General features: G+C 44.3%; 1 protein-coding gene across 1 annotated transcript in view; it reads right to left on the reverse strand.

Moving 5' to 3' along the window:
- The window catches only part of LOC115125502 (teneurin-2-like), a 486,685-nt gene that overhangs the window by 144,978 nt on the left and 326,683 nt on the right, over nucleotides 1-15,024 (reverse strand). Inside the window, exon 6 of the mRNA XM_065023942.1 lies at nucleotides 6,320-6,558. Coding sequence (XP_064880014.1) covers nucleotides 6,320-6,558 — 239 coding nt within the window. The remainder of the gene's footprint in view (nucleotides 1-6,319; nucleotides 6,559-15,024) is intronic.

Genomic DNA, 15,024 nt, shown 5'->3' on the forward strand with positions numbered 1-15,024 from the left:
TTATGTACTTGAATGTATTAGCTCAGTTGGTAGAGCATAGTGCTTGCAATGCCATAGTTGTGGGTTTGATTCCCACGTGAGACCAGTATGAAAATGTATGTACTCCTTCACTGTTCACTGTTGCTCCTTCACTGTTCACTGTTGCTCCTTCACTGTTCACTGTTGCTCCTTCACTGTTCACTGTTGCTCCTTCACTGTTCACTGTTGCTCCTTCACTGTAAGTTGCTCTGTATGAAATCATCTGCTTAAATGACTCAAAATGTAAATGTTTTTGTGGGTGTATCTATATTCTAGACAACTTTTACACATTCCTAAAGAAAATCCGTACTTTTTTTTCTTTCGCTTTGCTAGTTAGCTAGCAAGAAATGTGAATCGCTTTGCTAGTTAGCTAGCAAGAAATGTGAATCGCTTTGCTAGTTAGCTAGCAAGAAATGTGAATCGCTTTGCTAGTTAGCTAGCAAGAAATGTGAATCGCTTTGCTAGTTAGCTAGCAAGAAATGTGAATCGCTTTGCTAGTTAGTTAGCAAGAAATGTGAAGCGCTTTGCTAGTTAGCTAGCAAGAAATGTGAATCGCTTTGCTAGTTAGCTAGCAAGAAATGTGAATCGCTTTGCTAGTTAGCTAGCAAGAAATGTGAATCGCTTTGCTAGTTAGCTAGCAAGAAATGTGAATCGCTTTGCTAGTTAGCTAGCAAGAAATGTGAATCGCTTTGCTAGTTAGCTAGCAAGAAATGTGAATCGCTTTGCTAGTTAGCTAGCAAGAAATGTGAATCGCTTTGCTAGTTAGCTCGCTAGCTATGCTGAACTTGAACAACTGTTATCCAGTCAGCATTTCCCTGGCGTTCGTAAATTCACTCTGGCTATCAACTCCGATTTCAGAGCACTCTCATCTGTGTGCCAGAGCGCAGAATAACTGATGAATTTACGAACATGCAACACCTGTTGAATATGACCGATGTCAGTAAACATCTGCAAATAAAAGTTATTAAATTGTTGCCGGTAGCACAGTTAGTCACTAACGATGTTGATAACATGGAAACAGTCTCACCAGCTCTGCTTAGGGCGATTAAAATGGTCAGAGTGAGGTGTTCTCTCATTTGTGTCTGGAAGTCTAGACTTTAGCAAGTTAGCTTGGGTGCTTGACTGGCGTTGTGAATAACGCTCAGGTCAACCCTACTTCTTGGCCACCCTACTTCCAGTGTCAATACTGCAGTGGGCACTCAGAAAATCTGACAATGCTCTGAATTTACAAACGACCCAGAGCGCACACTGACATACTGGAGGCTATTTACAAACGACCCAGAGCACACACTGACATACTGGAGGCAATTTACAAAGGACCCAGAGCACACACTGACATACTGGAGGCAATTACAAACGACCCAGAGCACACACTGACACACTGGAGGCAATTTACAAAGGACCCAGAGCACACACTGACACACTGGAGGCAATTTACAAACGCACCTTAAGTTGTCAATCAAATGTATTTGGCATCGATCAAATGGGTTCCCATTCAGTTGTCAAAATGTGGGTTGGGAGCATGACAAGCATATTTTGACAGGCAAACTGCAGAAGGACAAGCAGGCTACTATTCCCCATCGTTTATCAGTGCAATTTTGGCATTCCAACTAACTTAGCTGAAAAAGTTTGAGAGGGTCTATCTAATGTTCTCTTGTTAGATTTGTAGCTCATCTCGCTTTGGCTATTTTTGTTGATGGCCTACCTGTACATGGTTGTTTGATCAATTGGACTGTAAAGTTCCTAAATGTAAGATCTCTCCCGTTGGTATTTACATATTTGCAAAGATCCATTCAGGTGTATTTTGTGGCTTTTGGCGAATGTGTTCGTTCTAATGATCTAAAGTCACGCTGTTGCTACTGCCTGTAAACACACAGTCCAGTTCAGAGTGAATGATGACAGGCCCTACTGCCTGTAAACACACAGTCCAGTTCATAGTGAATGATAACAGGCCCTACTGCCTGTAAACACACAGTCCAGTTCATAGTGAACGATAACAGGCCCTACTGCCTGTAAACACACAGTCCAGTTCATAGTGAATAGTGCCTGTAAACACACAGTCCAGTTCATAGTGAATGATGACAGGCCCTACTGCCTGTAAACACACAGTCCAGTTCATAGTGAACGATAACAGGCCCTACTGCCTGTAAACACACAGTCCAGTTCATAGTGCCTGTAAACACACAGTCCAGTTCATAGTGAATGATGACAGGCCCTACTGCCTGTAAACACACAGTCCAGTTCATAGTGAATGATAACAGGCCCTACTGCCTGTAAACACACAGTCCAGTTCATAGTGAATGATAACAGGCCCTACTGCCTGTAAACACACAGTCCAGTTCATAGTGCCTGTAAACACACAGTCCAGTTCATAGTGAATGATGACAGGCCCTACTGCCTGTAAACACACAGTCCAGTTCATAGTGAACGATAACAGGCCCTACTGCCTGTAAACACACAGTCCAGTTCATAGTGCCTGTAAACACACAGTCCAGTTCATAGTGAATGATGACAGGCCCTACTGCCTGTAAACACACAGTCCAGTTCATAGTGAATGATAACAGGCCCTACTGCCTGTAAACACACAGTCCAGTTCATAGTGCCTGTAAACACACAGTCCAGTTCATAGTGAATGATGACAGGCCCTACTGCCTGTAAACACACAGTCCAGTTCAGAGTGAATGATGACAGGCCCTACTGCCTGTAAACACACAGTCCAGTTCATAGTGAATGATAACAGGCCCTACTGCCTGTAAACACACAGTCAGTTCAGTGATCCTAGTGCCTGTAAACACACAGTCCAGTTCATAGTGAATGATGACAGGCCCTACTGCCTGTAAACACACAGTCCAGTTCATAGTGAATGATAACAGGCCCTACTGCCTGTAAACACACAGTCCAGTTCATAGTGCCTGTAAACACACAGTCCAGTTCATAGTGAATGATGACAGGCCCTACTGCCTGTAAACACACAGTCCAGTTCATAGTGAATGATAACAGGCCCTACTGCCTGTAAACACACAGTCCAGTTCATAGTGAATGATGACAGGCCCTACTGCCTGTAAACACACAGTCCAGTTCATAGTGAATGATGACAGGCCCTACTGCCTGTAAACACACAGTCCAGTTCATAGTGAATGATGACAGGCCCTACTGCCTGTAAACACACAGTCCAGTTCATAGTGCCTGTAAACACACAGTCCAGTTCATAGTGAATGATGACAGGCCCTACTGCCTGTAAACACACAGTCCAGTTCAGAGTGAATGATGACAGGCCCTACTGCCTGTAAACACACAGTCCAGTTCATAGTGAATGATGACAGGCCCTACTGCCTGTAAACACACAGTCCAGTTCATAGTGAATGATGACAGGCCCTACTGCCTGTAAACACACAGTCCAGTTCATAGTGAATGATGACAGGCCCTACTGCCTGTAAACACACAGTCCAGTTCAGAGTGAATGATGACAGGCCCTACTGCCTGTAAACACACAGTCCAGTTCATAGTGAATGATGACAGGCCCTACTGCCTGTAAACACACAGTCCAGTTCATAGTGAATGATGACAGGCCCTACTGCCTGTAAACACACAGTCCAGTTCATAGTGAATGATGACAGGCCCTACTGCCTGTAAACACACAGTCCAGTTCATAGTGAATGATGACAGGCCCTACTGCCTGTAAACACACAGTCCAGTTCATAGTGAATGATGACAGGCCCTACTGCCTGTAAACACACAGTCCAGTTCATAGTGAATGATGACAGGCCCTACTGCCTGTAAACACACAGTCCAGTTCATAGTGAATGATGACAGGCCCTACTGCCTGTAAACACACAGTCCAGTTCATAGTGAATGATGACAGGCCCTACTGCCTGTAAAACACACAGTCCAGTTCAGAGTGAATGATGACAGGCCCTACTGCCTGTAAACACACAGTCCAGTTCATAGTGAATGATGACAGGCCCTACTGCCTGTAAACACACAGTCCAGTTCATAGTGAATGATGACAGGCCCTACTGCCTGTAAACACACAGTCCAGTTCATAGTGAATGATGACAGGCCCTACTGCCTGTAAACACACAGTCCAGTTCATAGTGAATGATGACAGGCCCTACTGCCTGTAAACACACAGTCCAGTTCATAGTGAATGATGACAGTCCCCTACTGCCTGTAAACACACAGTCCAGTTCATAGTGAATGATGACAGGCCCTACTGCCTGTAAACACACAGTCCAGTTCATAGTGAATGATGACAGGCCCTACTGCCTGTAAACACACAGTCCAGTTCATAGTGAATGATGACAGGCCCTACTGCCTGTAAACACACAGTCCAGTTCATAGTGAATGATGACAGGCCCTACTGCCTGTAAACACACAGTCCAGTTCATAGTGAATGATGACAGGCCCTACTGCCTGTAAACACACAGTCCAGTTCATAGTGAATGATGACAGGCCCTACTGCCTGTAAACACACAGTCCAGTTCATAGTGAATGATGACAGGCCCTACTGCCTGTAAACACACAGTCCAGTTCATAGTGAATGATGACAGGCCCTACTGCCTGTAAACACACAGTCCAGTTCATAGTGAATGATGACAGGCCCTACTGCCTGTAAACACACAGTCCAGTTCATAGTGAATGATGACAGGCCCTACTGCCTGTAAACACACAGTCCAGTTCATAGTGAATGATGACAGGCCCTACTGCCTGTAAACACACAGTCCAGTTCATAGTGAATGATGACAGGCCCTACTGCCTGTAAACACACAGTCCAGTTCATAGTGCCTGTAAACACACAGTCCAGTTCATAGTGAATGATGACAGGCCCTACTGCCTGTAAACACACAGTCCAGTTCATAGTGAATGATGACAGGCCCTACTGCCTGTAAACACACAGTCCAGTTCATAGTGAATGATGACAGGCCCTACTGCCTGTAAACACACAGTCCAGTTCATAGTGAATGATGACAGGCCCTACTGCCTGTAAACACACAGTCCAGTTCAGAGTGAATGATGGCAGGCCCTACTGCCTGTAAACACACAGTCCAGTTCATAGTGAATGATGACAGGCCCTACTGCCTGTAAACACACAGTCCAGTTCAGAGTGAATGATGACAGGCCCTACTGCCTGTAAACACACAGTCTAGTTCAGAGTGAACGATAACAGGCCCTACTGCCTGTAAACACACAGTCCAGGTCATAGTGAACGATAACAGGCCCTACTGCCTGTAAACACACTGTCCAGGTCATAGTGAATGATAACAGGCCTTTGATTTGATTTGAACAGAACTGTGTGGAAAATGTCTTATTTTACATAAAGGCCTACTGTAGCTCTGATTGGCTATGGCGCACCGGTCTATAGACTCCATGGTCCTGGACGAAACAGATGGGTTTTTTGGGGAGGGGGGTTTATTTACTGCAGTGTCTATTAATTGCCCAAAACCACAGCTGCGTTCCCACTCTATATATTGCTATAGAATTGTCACGAATGCGTTACTCTATGTTGTTCCCAAACATTCTATGGATGTCTGAAAATGTGAAAATGACCATATCTACTGTTAATGCATGCTTGTCAGAAAATGTACAAAAAATGTGATATTTTTCCTAGGGGTGTATATGAACAGATTTTAATACGATTTCATGCTGCTAAAATGCTCCCAGTTCCAATTTTAATTTAACATTTATTTATTAACTAGGCAAGTCAGTTTAAAGAACAAACTATTATTTACAATGACGGCCTACACCAGATGATGCTGGACCAATTGTGCGCTGCACTATGGGATTCCCAATCACGGCCGGTTGTGATGCAACCTGGATTCAAACCAGGGTGTCTGTAGTGACGCCTCTAGCACTGACATGCAGTGTCTTAGACTGCTGTGATGCAACCTGGAATCTAACCAGGGTCTGTAGTGACGCCTCTAGCACTGACATGCAGTGCCTTAGACCTGTACTGTACTGTGCTGTACTGTATTGTATTGTACTGTACTGTATTGTATTGTATTGTACTGTACTGTATTGTATTGTATTGTACTGTACTGTATTGTATTGTATTGTATTGTACTGTACTGTATTGTATTGTATTGTATTGTACTGTACTGTATTGTACTGTACTGTATTGTACTGTACTGTATTGTACTGTATTGTACTGTATTGTACTGTACTGTACTGTATTGTACTGTACTGTATTGTACTGTATTGTATTGTACTGTATTGTACTGTATTGTATTGTACTGTATTGTACTGTATTGTATTGTACTGTACTGTATTGTATTGTACTGTATTGTACTGTATTGTAGCCTACCTATGAAGTAGGAGAGCAGCACAACCAGCAGGACGGCAGCAGCGATGGCCGACACGGCAGCACATTTCCAGCTGCAGTACTTGGAGGGTTTCTTCAGCTTGAAGGAGCTCCTAGAGAAGGTGTTTCTGGGTAGCAGCCGCGGCGGGGGGGAGTAGACGGTCCCAGATGTCAGCGGGTACCCTGGAGACGAGCTGCTGAACAGAGGAGTGGTCCCGGACGGTGTTTTGAACAGGAAATGCCTACAGCGATGGAGAGAAAGAGAGGACACAGAGAGTTAGAATCAGCTGCTACGTGGTCTCTATTACCAATAGAATGTGTAAATTGCGTTGGAGTGAACAGTCGCTTTCTGAACATAATGAGACATCTGGAGCAATGAAGTGCTCCTCTACATTCCAGCAGCAATTATTCACCGGTCATTTACATGCATTGATTTTCTTATTCTTAAAACTTATTCACACTTCAAATTGGTCTTGAGACACCGAATTATACAGCTAAAAGCATACGGAATATAAAGATCGTTTCACATCTCCTTCCAGACTCCTACCCGGCATCTGATGATGGTCATTATCGTCGTTAGTGCTTAGAGAGAATAAGAATGAACTGCTTCTTCGTTGTCATCAGTCTCTTTTCTACCTAAAACAACGTACTGTAAAATATACCATTACGAAGCTTTAGTAAAATACTGTAGTTGAGTCAGTCTGTTTTAACAGTATCTCTCCCTCGGCACCTCCTTGCCCTCTTTACAGTCAGAGAGGCAGTCTGACTCTGTGGGCTGTGTCCGGTGCCCGGCCTGGCTATGGGCAGACCACAGTGCCAAGCCAGTGCCCTGCGCCAGGTGGGCGGCGGGCCAGGGGAGGTCCACGAGGAGGCAGATGGGATGGGGATGAAAGTGGAAGACAGTTGACCGTGGCGCTTTGATGCCGGTCAGAAGCTCTCACAAGCTGCTTCCCCACATTAAACCCAGAAGCACTCTCCTCTCAGATCTCCTTCCACATCTCCAGGCCGGATGGGGAGGAAAGCCCAAAACGACCCCCCCCCCCCCCCCGTCTCACCTCCAACAACTGAGGGAAGCTATAACTCTCTTACTGATCTCTCCCTTTCCACTTCGACAGCCCCTCCCCCCACCACACATCAAATCACCACACACCCCAAACTCCATCTTCCTCCTTCTATTCTGTAATAGTGACCGCTACTCCCTGTACGTAGCCTCGTTATTGTTCTTTTATTGTGTTACTTTTTATGTTTTTATGTTTTATTTAGTGAATATCTTCTTAACTCTATTTTCCTAAACTGCATTGTTGGTTAAGGGCTTGTAAGTAAGCATTTCACTGTAAGGTCTACTACACCCGTTGTATTCGGCGCATGTGACAAATACAATTTGATTTGATTTATTCACTTCCACACAAAAAAGATGACAGTTTCTTCTCCTCTCCTCAGTTTGAGAAGCAGTGAGTAGATCAATGGTGGATATCTACCAATTAAAGAGTCTCATCTCCTGAGGTAAGGTCTTCATGGGGTCTGATCAATCCTAGCAGGAGTACACCGACAGTAACGCTAAACGGCTCTCCATAGCTCGTCTTTCAACCAACCACCGACTACTTGAGAACGCCAAGGATGGGAAAGGTCTGGGGAAAAACTAGTAGAAAATAAGTAGGAAATATGTAAAAGATGTTTGTTAAATTGACTCTTGGTTTTAAAGGAAAAGAGCGCTCCTTTGAAGTAGGTGTCAAGCCTCACTCAATTCTTAATTCACCGGTTTGGTTCAAATGACAGCGTCAGCTCAGAAATAATTTAATGGGGTGAGAAAGGAATAGAATGACATAGAGTGAGAGAAAACGTGAGGCTGTGTGAGGGGGAAAAAAACTGGTTAGTAGCAAAAACAAACTGTAGGAGGCATGTGTACATCTCATAACTCAAGGCCCTACCTCAACGTGTCTCTGTCAGTCTTTACATTTGGGATCAGTCTAACATTGGGCTTTACAGGCAGTCAAGGTCAACTGTGAAACCTGCTCAAGGCAACAGCCTGTTTTTCATAGCCATGATGATTGTATATCGGCATTCCTCACCTGGAATAGTGCTGATAAAGTGGGCTGACTAGCCTGTCTCCCCCACCCACCAGTCAATATCAAATGATGGCTAGATGCTGAGATCAACACACAGCCCACTAATCCCAAGGTCTCTGAAATGTGACCTAATAATCTCCCACCTGTGTAAAGTGAAATAAACACCTTGAGTGATGCTTTGTCCTGAACATAATATATTACATATACTGTGTATATACGTCTCATATTAACAGAGAAACTGTGAGGGGTAAACAAATGGATAACATCAAAGGATATGTTTGATGTATTTGATGGGTTGATCCTCATTTTGGCTGTGTTAAATATGATTTCAGCCTACTACGATGCACACATGCTGACTTTCCAGTTGGCCATTACTGCCTCAGAGTATCATTGCCCAGGCCTCAGAGTATCATTCTCCAGGCCTCAGAGTATCATTGCCCAGGCCTCAGAGTATCATTCTCCAGGCCTCAGAGTATCATTCTCCAGGCCTCAGAGTATCATTCTCCAGGCCTCAGAGTATCATTCTCCAGGCCTCAGAGTATCATTCTCCAGGCCTCAGAGTATCATTGCCCAGGCCTCAGAGTATCATTCTCCAGGCCTCAGAGTATCATTCTCCAGGCCTCAGAGTATCATTCTCCAGGCCTCAGAGTATCATTCTCCAGGCCTCAGAGTATCATTCTCCAGGCCTCAGAGTATCATTCTCCAGGCCTCAGAGTATCATTCTCCAGGCCTCAGAGTATCATTCTCCAGGCCTCAGAGTATCATTGCCCAGGCCTCAGAGTATCATTCTCCAGGCCTCAGAGTATCATTCTCCAGGCCTCAGAGTATCATTGCCCAGGCCTCAGAGTATCATTCTCCAGGCCTCAGAGTATCATTCTCCAGGCCTCAGAGTATCATTCTCCAGGCCTCAGAGTATCATTCTCCAGGCCTCAGAGTATCATTGCCCAGGCCTCAGAGTATCATTGCCTATAGTCCTAAGTATAAAGGGGATGAAGACAGTGAAAAGCAGTGTCACCGCGGCAACCTGAGAATGTATTACACTGGGAAAGGAGTGACAATGGGACCTCTGACCAGTCTCCCCCAGCAGCCCTTCCTAACAGCTGTGTCCGTGCACTAATGAAAACATGGCGGAGGTTAGCGTCCTGCCCCTTAGCCTGGCTTGCCCGCCGAAGCTGCCTGATTAATGGCTTGTACCATGGTGACAGGCAGGCAGGCATGCAGACAGGCAGGCAGGCAGGCAGGCAGGCAGACAGACAGACAGGCAGGCCGCTGCCCACGGCCATCACATCACACTGCGTTAGTGGAGAGAATATCCTCTCAGCAAGATGCATGTTAATTGCAACAGGGCAGGCGGCAGGTAAATGAATCCATAAATCAATCATATTTTATCCACCAGGGTACTAGTTATATAGCTGTAGTCAGAGACAGTATAATGGCGTTGACAAGTACTAAATCGAGTGACGACAGAAGATGGATGATAAATCACAGTTCATTACGTGTGGGTATTATCATCTGAATCATACAACACAATGTTCTCACAACATACACTAGATCATATTATCTCTCCTGACATGACAAGGAAGGTAGTGTGGGGTCCAAATCAATGTCAATGAGTGAAATAAAATATACATGCTATTCAGCAGTTTTTACAATACCACTTTAGCCCAAGATAACATTCAGTTCACATACCTCCTCACATTACCTTCAGTTCACATACCTCCTCACATTACCTTCAGTTCACATTACCTTCAGTTCACATTACCTTCCGTTCACATACCTCCTCACATTACCTTCAGTTCACATACCTCCTCACATTACCTTCAGTTCACATTACCTTCCGTTCACATACCTCCTCGCATTACCTTCAGTTCACATACCTCCTCACATTACCTTCACCTTACATACCTGTTCACATTACCTTCAGTTCACATTACCCTCCGTTCACATACCTCCTCGCATTACCTTCAGTTCACATACCTCCTGACATTACCTTCAGTTCACATTACCTTCAGTTCACATACCTCCTGACATTACCTTCAGTTCACATACCTCCTCACATGACCTTCAGTTCACATTACATTCAGTTCACATTACCTTCAGTTCACATTACCCTCAGTTCACATACCTCCTCGCATTACCTTCGGTTCACATACCTCCTGACATTACCTTCAGTTCACATTACCTTCAGTTCACATTACCTTCAGTTCACATACCTCCTGACATTACCTTCAGTTCACATACCTCCTGACATTACCTTCAGTTCACATACCTCCTGACATTACCTTCAGTTCACATTACCTTCAGTTCACATACCTCCTCACATTACCTTCAGTTCACATACCTCCTCACATTACCTTCCGTTCACATACCTCCTGACATTACCTTCAGTTCACATACCTCCTCACATTACCTTCACCTTCCATACCTGTTCACATTACCTTCAGTTCACATTACCTTCAGTTCACATTACCTTCGGTTCACATACCTCCTCACATTACCTTCAGTTCACATACCTCCTCACATTACCTTCAGTTCACATACCTCCTGACATTACCTTCAGTTCACATTACATTCGGTTCACATTACCTTCGGTTCACATACCTCCTGACATTACCTTCAGTTCACATTACCTTCAGTTCACATTACCTTCGGTTCACATACCTCCTGACATTACCTTCAGTTCACATTCCCTTCAGTTCACATTACCTTCGGTTCACATACCTCCTGACATTACCTTCAGTTCACATACCTCCTGACATTACCTTCAGTTCACATTACCTTCACTTCACATACCTCCTGACATTACCTTCAGTTCACATTACCTTCACTTCACATACCTCCTGACATTACCTTCAGTTCTGAATCATCAATTTCAATGTGACTAAGTACATTATATGAAGGTTATAGCCGACAGTTGACCTGCAGTGAAAATACCAACCAAATGCCTTACAGGACAAAATGAACCCATAATAAAAGGCCTTCAAACGTGAATTGCTTTAGATAACACGCAATATCAAAAAACCTGCATCTTTTAACACAGGAGAGAGAGCATTAAACGTTGCAAAGAAACCAATCTCACCTACTAGGTATATACGCTATTCCGTTTCAGATGAGACGTTTGGTCTTTTTGTCTTTGTATTTACTTTTCTAAATGTTTCTCTATCATCCTTTAAGTAGCAGTTACGGTACAAGTCTTTTCTTTCTTTCCTTCCTGCTCCTGTTTGCAAATGGGTCACAACATGCCACTCACAGAGGAGTTCATACCCACACAGACAGTTAAGACAGAACCACCGACCAATACAAACCAAGACAGAATAAAATAAGAGGGCAAATAGTCTGTCTTTTACATGAAACACTTCTCTCATCCTGGGGGAGGGTGTGAAAAGCCAGAGCAATTAACAAGTAAATGGAGATTTGACAGATAATGAACAGGAATTCAACTGGAGTCAAGCCTTATTAGTATTCTGCCAGACATACCAGGACATCGTGGTAAAGCGATCAAGGGCAAGAGACATTTAGCAAAATGTTGTAATGAACCCTGGTTGGCATTCGAGGCACGGAGGGCTGAACTGTTGGAGGTTCTAGCTGCCAATCGGTCTCTCTCAATACCAAAACCTCCAGGCTGGTATGCAAGCCGGGGCAGGTCTGTCTGCAACCCACTCAGCTCGGTGTTAAGACGCTGAACCATCCTGACCGCACCGAAGGTGCCAGAGCCTGTCAATCTAATTGAATAAAATCAACATCAAAAGATTTGAGAGTTCAAAATCAAATCAAATTTGCCACATGCACCGAATACAACAGGTGTAGACTTTACTGTGAAATGCTAACTTATGAGCCCTTTCCTAACAATCTAAGAAACATTTTTTAAGACAAAACGAGGCTATATTCAAGAGTTGAACCCCCCAGTGGAGCTGGTTTATTAGTGGGGCTGGTTTATTAGTGGGGCTGGTTTATTAGTGGAGCTGGTTTATTAGTGGAGCTGGTTTATTAGTGGGGCTGGTTTATTAGTGGGGCTGGTTTATTAGTGGGGCTGGTTTATTAGTGGGGCTGGTTCGTTATTTGGTTTACTATCTTCAGAAGGGATTTAGTGATCTGGCAATAGTTTTCTCTATGTAATGTATTGCACCAGGCAACATAAATCACTGCCTTTATTGTGTTATCCCTAACTAGTTTTTAATGTATGTACTGCGTGTAGCCTATATTAGGGCTGTGACGATACCACAATATCGCAATATTTGGTCCTTTAAAAACGTTGGTCCTTTTAAAGACTTGCTGTATGTAAAATATTGTGTGTTATAGCTTAGGAAAATAAATGAATGTGAATCTGGATGACAACATAATGTTTGTTTCCAACATTAGGGCTGTTTTCATAAAGAAGTGAAATACGTTTTTTCGTGTGTTTTTTTTGTTTCCTTGCCACGATACTAACGAGTATTGCGATATTGGTATCGTCCCGACCCTGATAGATTTGTACTTTTTTAAACTGTCAAATAAAATCAATCAATCAACCTTTGAAGACTTCAACAACAGCCAACCACAATGAGGCATTTGAACACAGATAAAAATAATGTATATAGGGTAGCTCAGGTGATGTCTCTCCTAGACTGAGCTCACAGTTAAGAGATTTACAGACTGGGTCTCAGAGAGAGACTGGGACTCAGAGAGAGACTGGGTCTCAGAGAGAGACTGGGTCTCAGAGAGCTCAGAGAGAGACTGGGTCTCAGAGAGAGACTGGGTCTCAGAGAGAGACTGGGTCTCAGAGAGAGACTGGGACTCAGAGAGGACTCAGAGAGAGACTGGGTCTCAGAGAGAGACTGGGACTCAGAGAGAGACTGGGACTCAGAGAGAGACTGGGTCTGGGACTGGGACTCAGAGACTGGGTCTCAGAGAGAGACTGGGTCTCAGAGAGCTCAGAGAGAGACTGGGTCTCAGAGAGAGACTGGGACTCAGAGAGAGACTGGGTCTCAGAGAGAGACTGGGTCTCAGAGAGCTCAGAGAGAGACTGGGACTCAGAGAGAGACTGGGTCTCAGAGAGAGACTGGGTCTCAGAGAGCTCAGAGAGAGACTGGGTCTCAGAGAGAGACTGGGACTCAGAGAGAGACTGGGTCTCAGAGAGAGACTGGGACTCAGAGAGAGACTGGGTCTCAGAGAGAGACTGGGTCTCAGAGAGCTCAGAGAGAGACTGGGTCTCAGAGAGAGACTGGGTCTCAGAGAGAGACTGGGACTCAGAGAGAGACTGGGTCTCAGAGAGAGACTGGGACTCAGAGAGAGACTGGGTCTCAGAGAGAGACTGGGACTCAGAGAGAGACTGGGAGAGAGACTGGGTCTCAGAGAGAGACTGGGACTCAGAAAGAGAGACTCAGAGAGACTGGGACTCAGAGAGACTGGGACTCAGAGAGAGACTGGGTCTCAGAGAGAGACTGGGACTCAGAGAGAGACTGGGTCTCAGAGAGAGACTGGGTCTCAGAGAGAGACTGGGACTCAGAGAGAGACTGGGACTCAGAGAGAGACTGGGTCTCAGAGAGAGACTGGGACTCAGAGAGAGACTGGGTCTCAGAGAGAGACTGGGTCTCAGAGAGAGACTGGGACTCAGAGAGAGACTGGGTCTCAGAGAGAGACAGAGAGAGAGCAAGACTGGAGCGAGACTGGGTACCACAATAATACCATAATAATACCACAATAATACCATAATAATACCATAATACTATAATACTATAATAATACTATAATAATACCATAATAACACCATAACAATACTATAATAAAACAATAATAAAACAATAATACCATAATAATCCGTGGCTTGGTCTTCATATTGCATGAGCCATAAAATATTAAACATCTCATTGAGCTTTTATACTACGTTGTGAGCAGACTTTGAGCGTTGTTTTATAGCCTACATACACTAGTAATACTTGTATATGCCAGTTCGCAGATGCTTTAATCCAAAGTAACAGTCATGTGTGCATACACTTTAAGTACGGGTGGTCCTAAGAATTTAACCCAATATCTTGGCATAGCAAGCACAATGCTCTACCAACTGAGCTACAGAGGACCACGAGGGGAAAAGGGGGCTCATACATGCCAGATGAGGCTAACAACAAATGTCTTTGCAAATTGACTAAGTGCATGCTATGCATTCTGTTGTTGAGAATATAGGAGAAACACCAATAGACCTACAGCACCATTGCAGACGTGGTTGCTACTCACTACACCCAGTTTAATTGGGCTCCTCAGGGTTCCTCAGCAGAAATCGACTGCTGGAGGAGCACATTTAATCTGGAGATAGAGATAGAGAGAAAAGAGTGTGAGAGAGAGAGAGAAAGAGTGAGAGAGAGAGAGAGGAATGGTCCAGGCGTCTCAAACAAGACCATGGGGAGACAGAGAGAGAGCGGAGCGGGCAGTGACTCAGCTCACCTCTCAGTAATGGAGATTTTATTATTTCATTTCTGAAATGTGGTGAGACTGTGCCCTGGAGTAAGACAGAAGTTATGTGGAAAAGAAGCTTGCTACGATTCGTCTATTCATAGACCACATCCTATTTACAGTAGGCCTATATTCCTCTAAACGAATGGGTAAATTAAGTCTAATTTACAGAGCCACACATGGGAATTGAAGTATCCTCAAATGGATCTTTTATGG

This window comes from Oncorhynchus nerka, linkage group LG10 (assembly GCF_034236695.1).
Source record: "Oncorhynchus nerka isolate Pitt River linkage group LG10, Oner_Uvic_2.0, whole genome shotgun sequence".
Lineage (NCBI taxonomy): Eukaryota > Metazoa > Chordata > Actinopteri > Salmoniformes > Salmonidae > Oncorhynchus > Oncorhynchus nerka.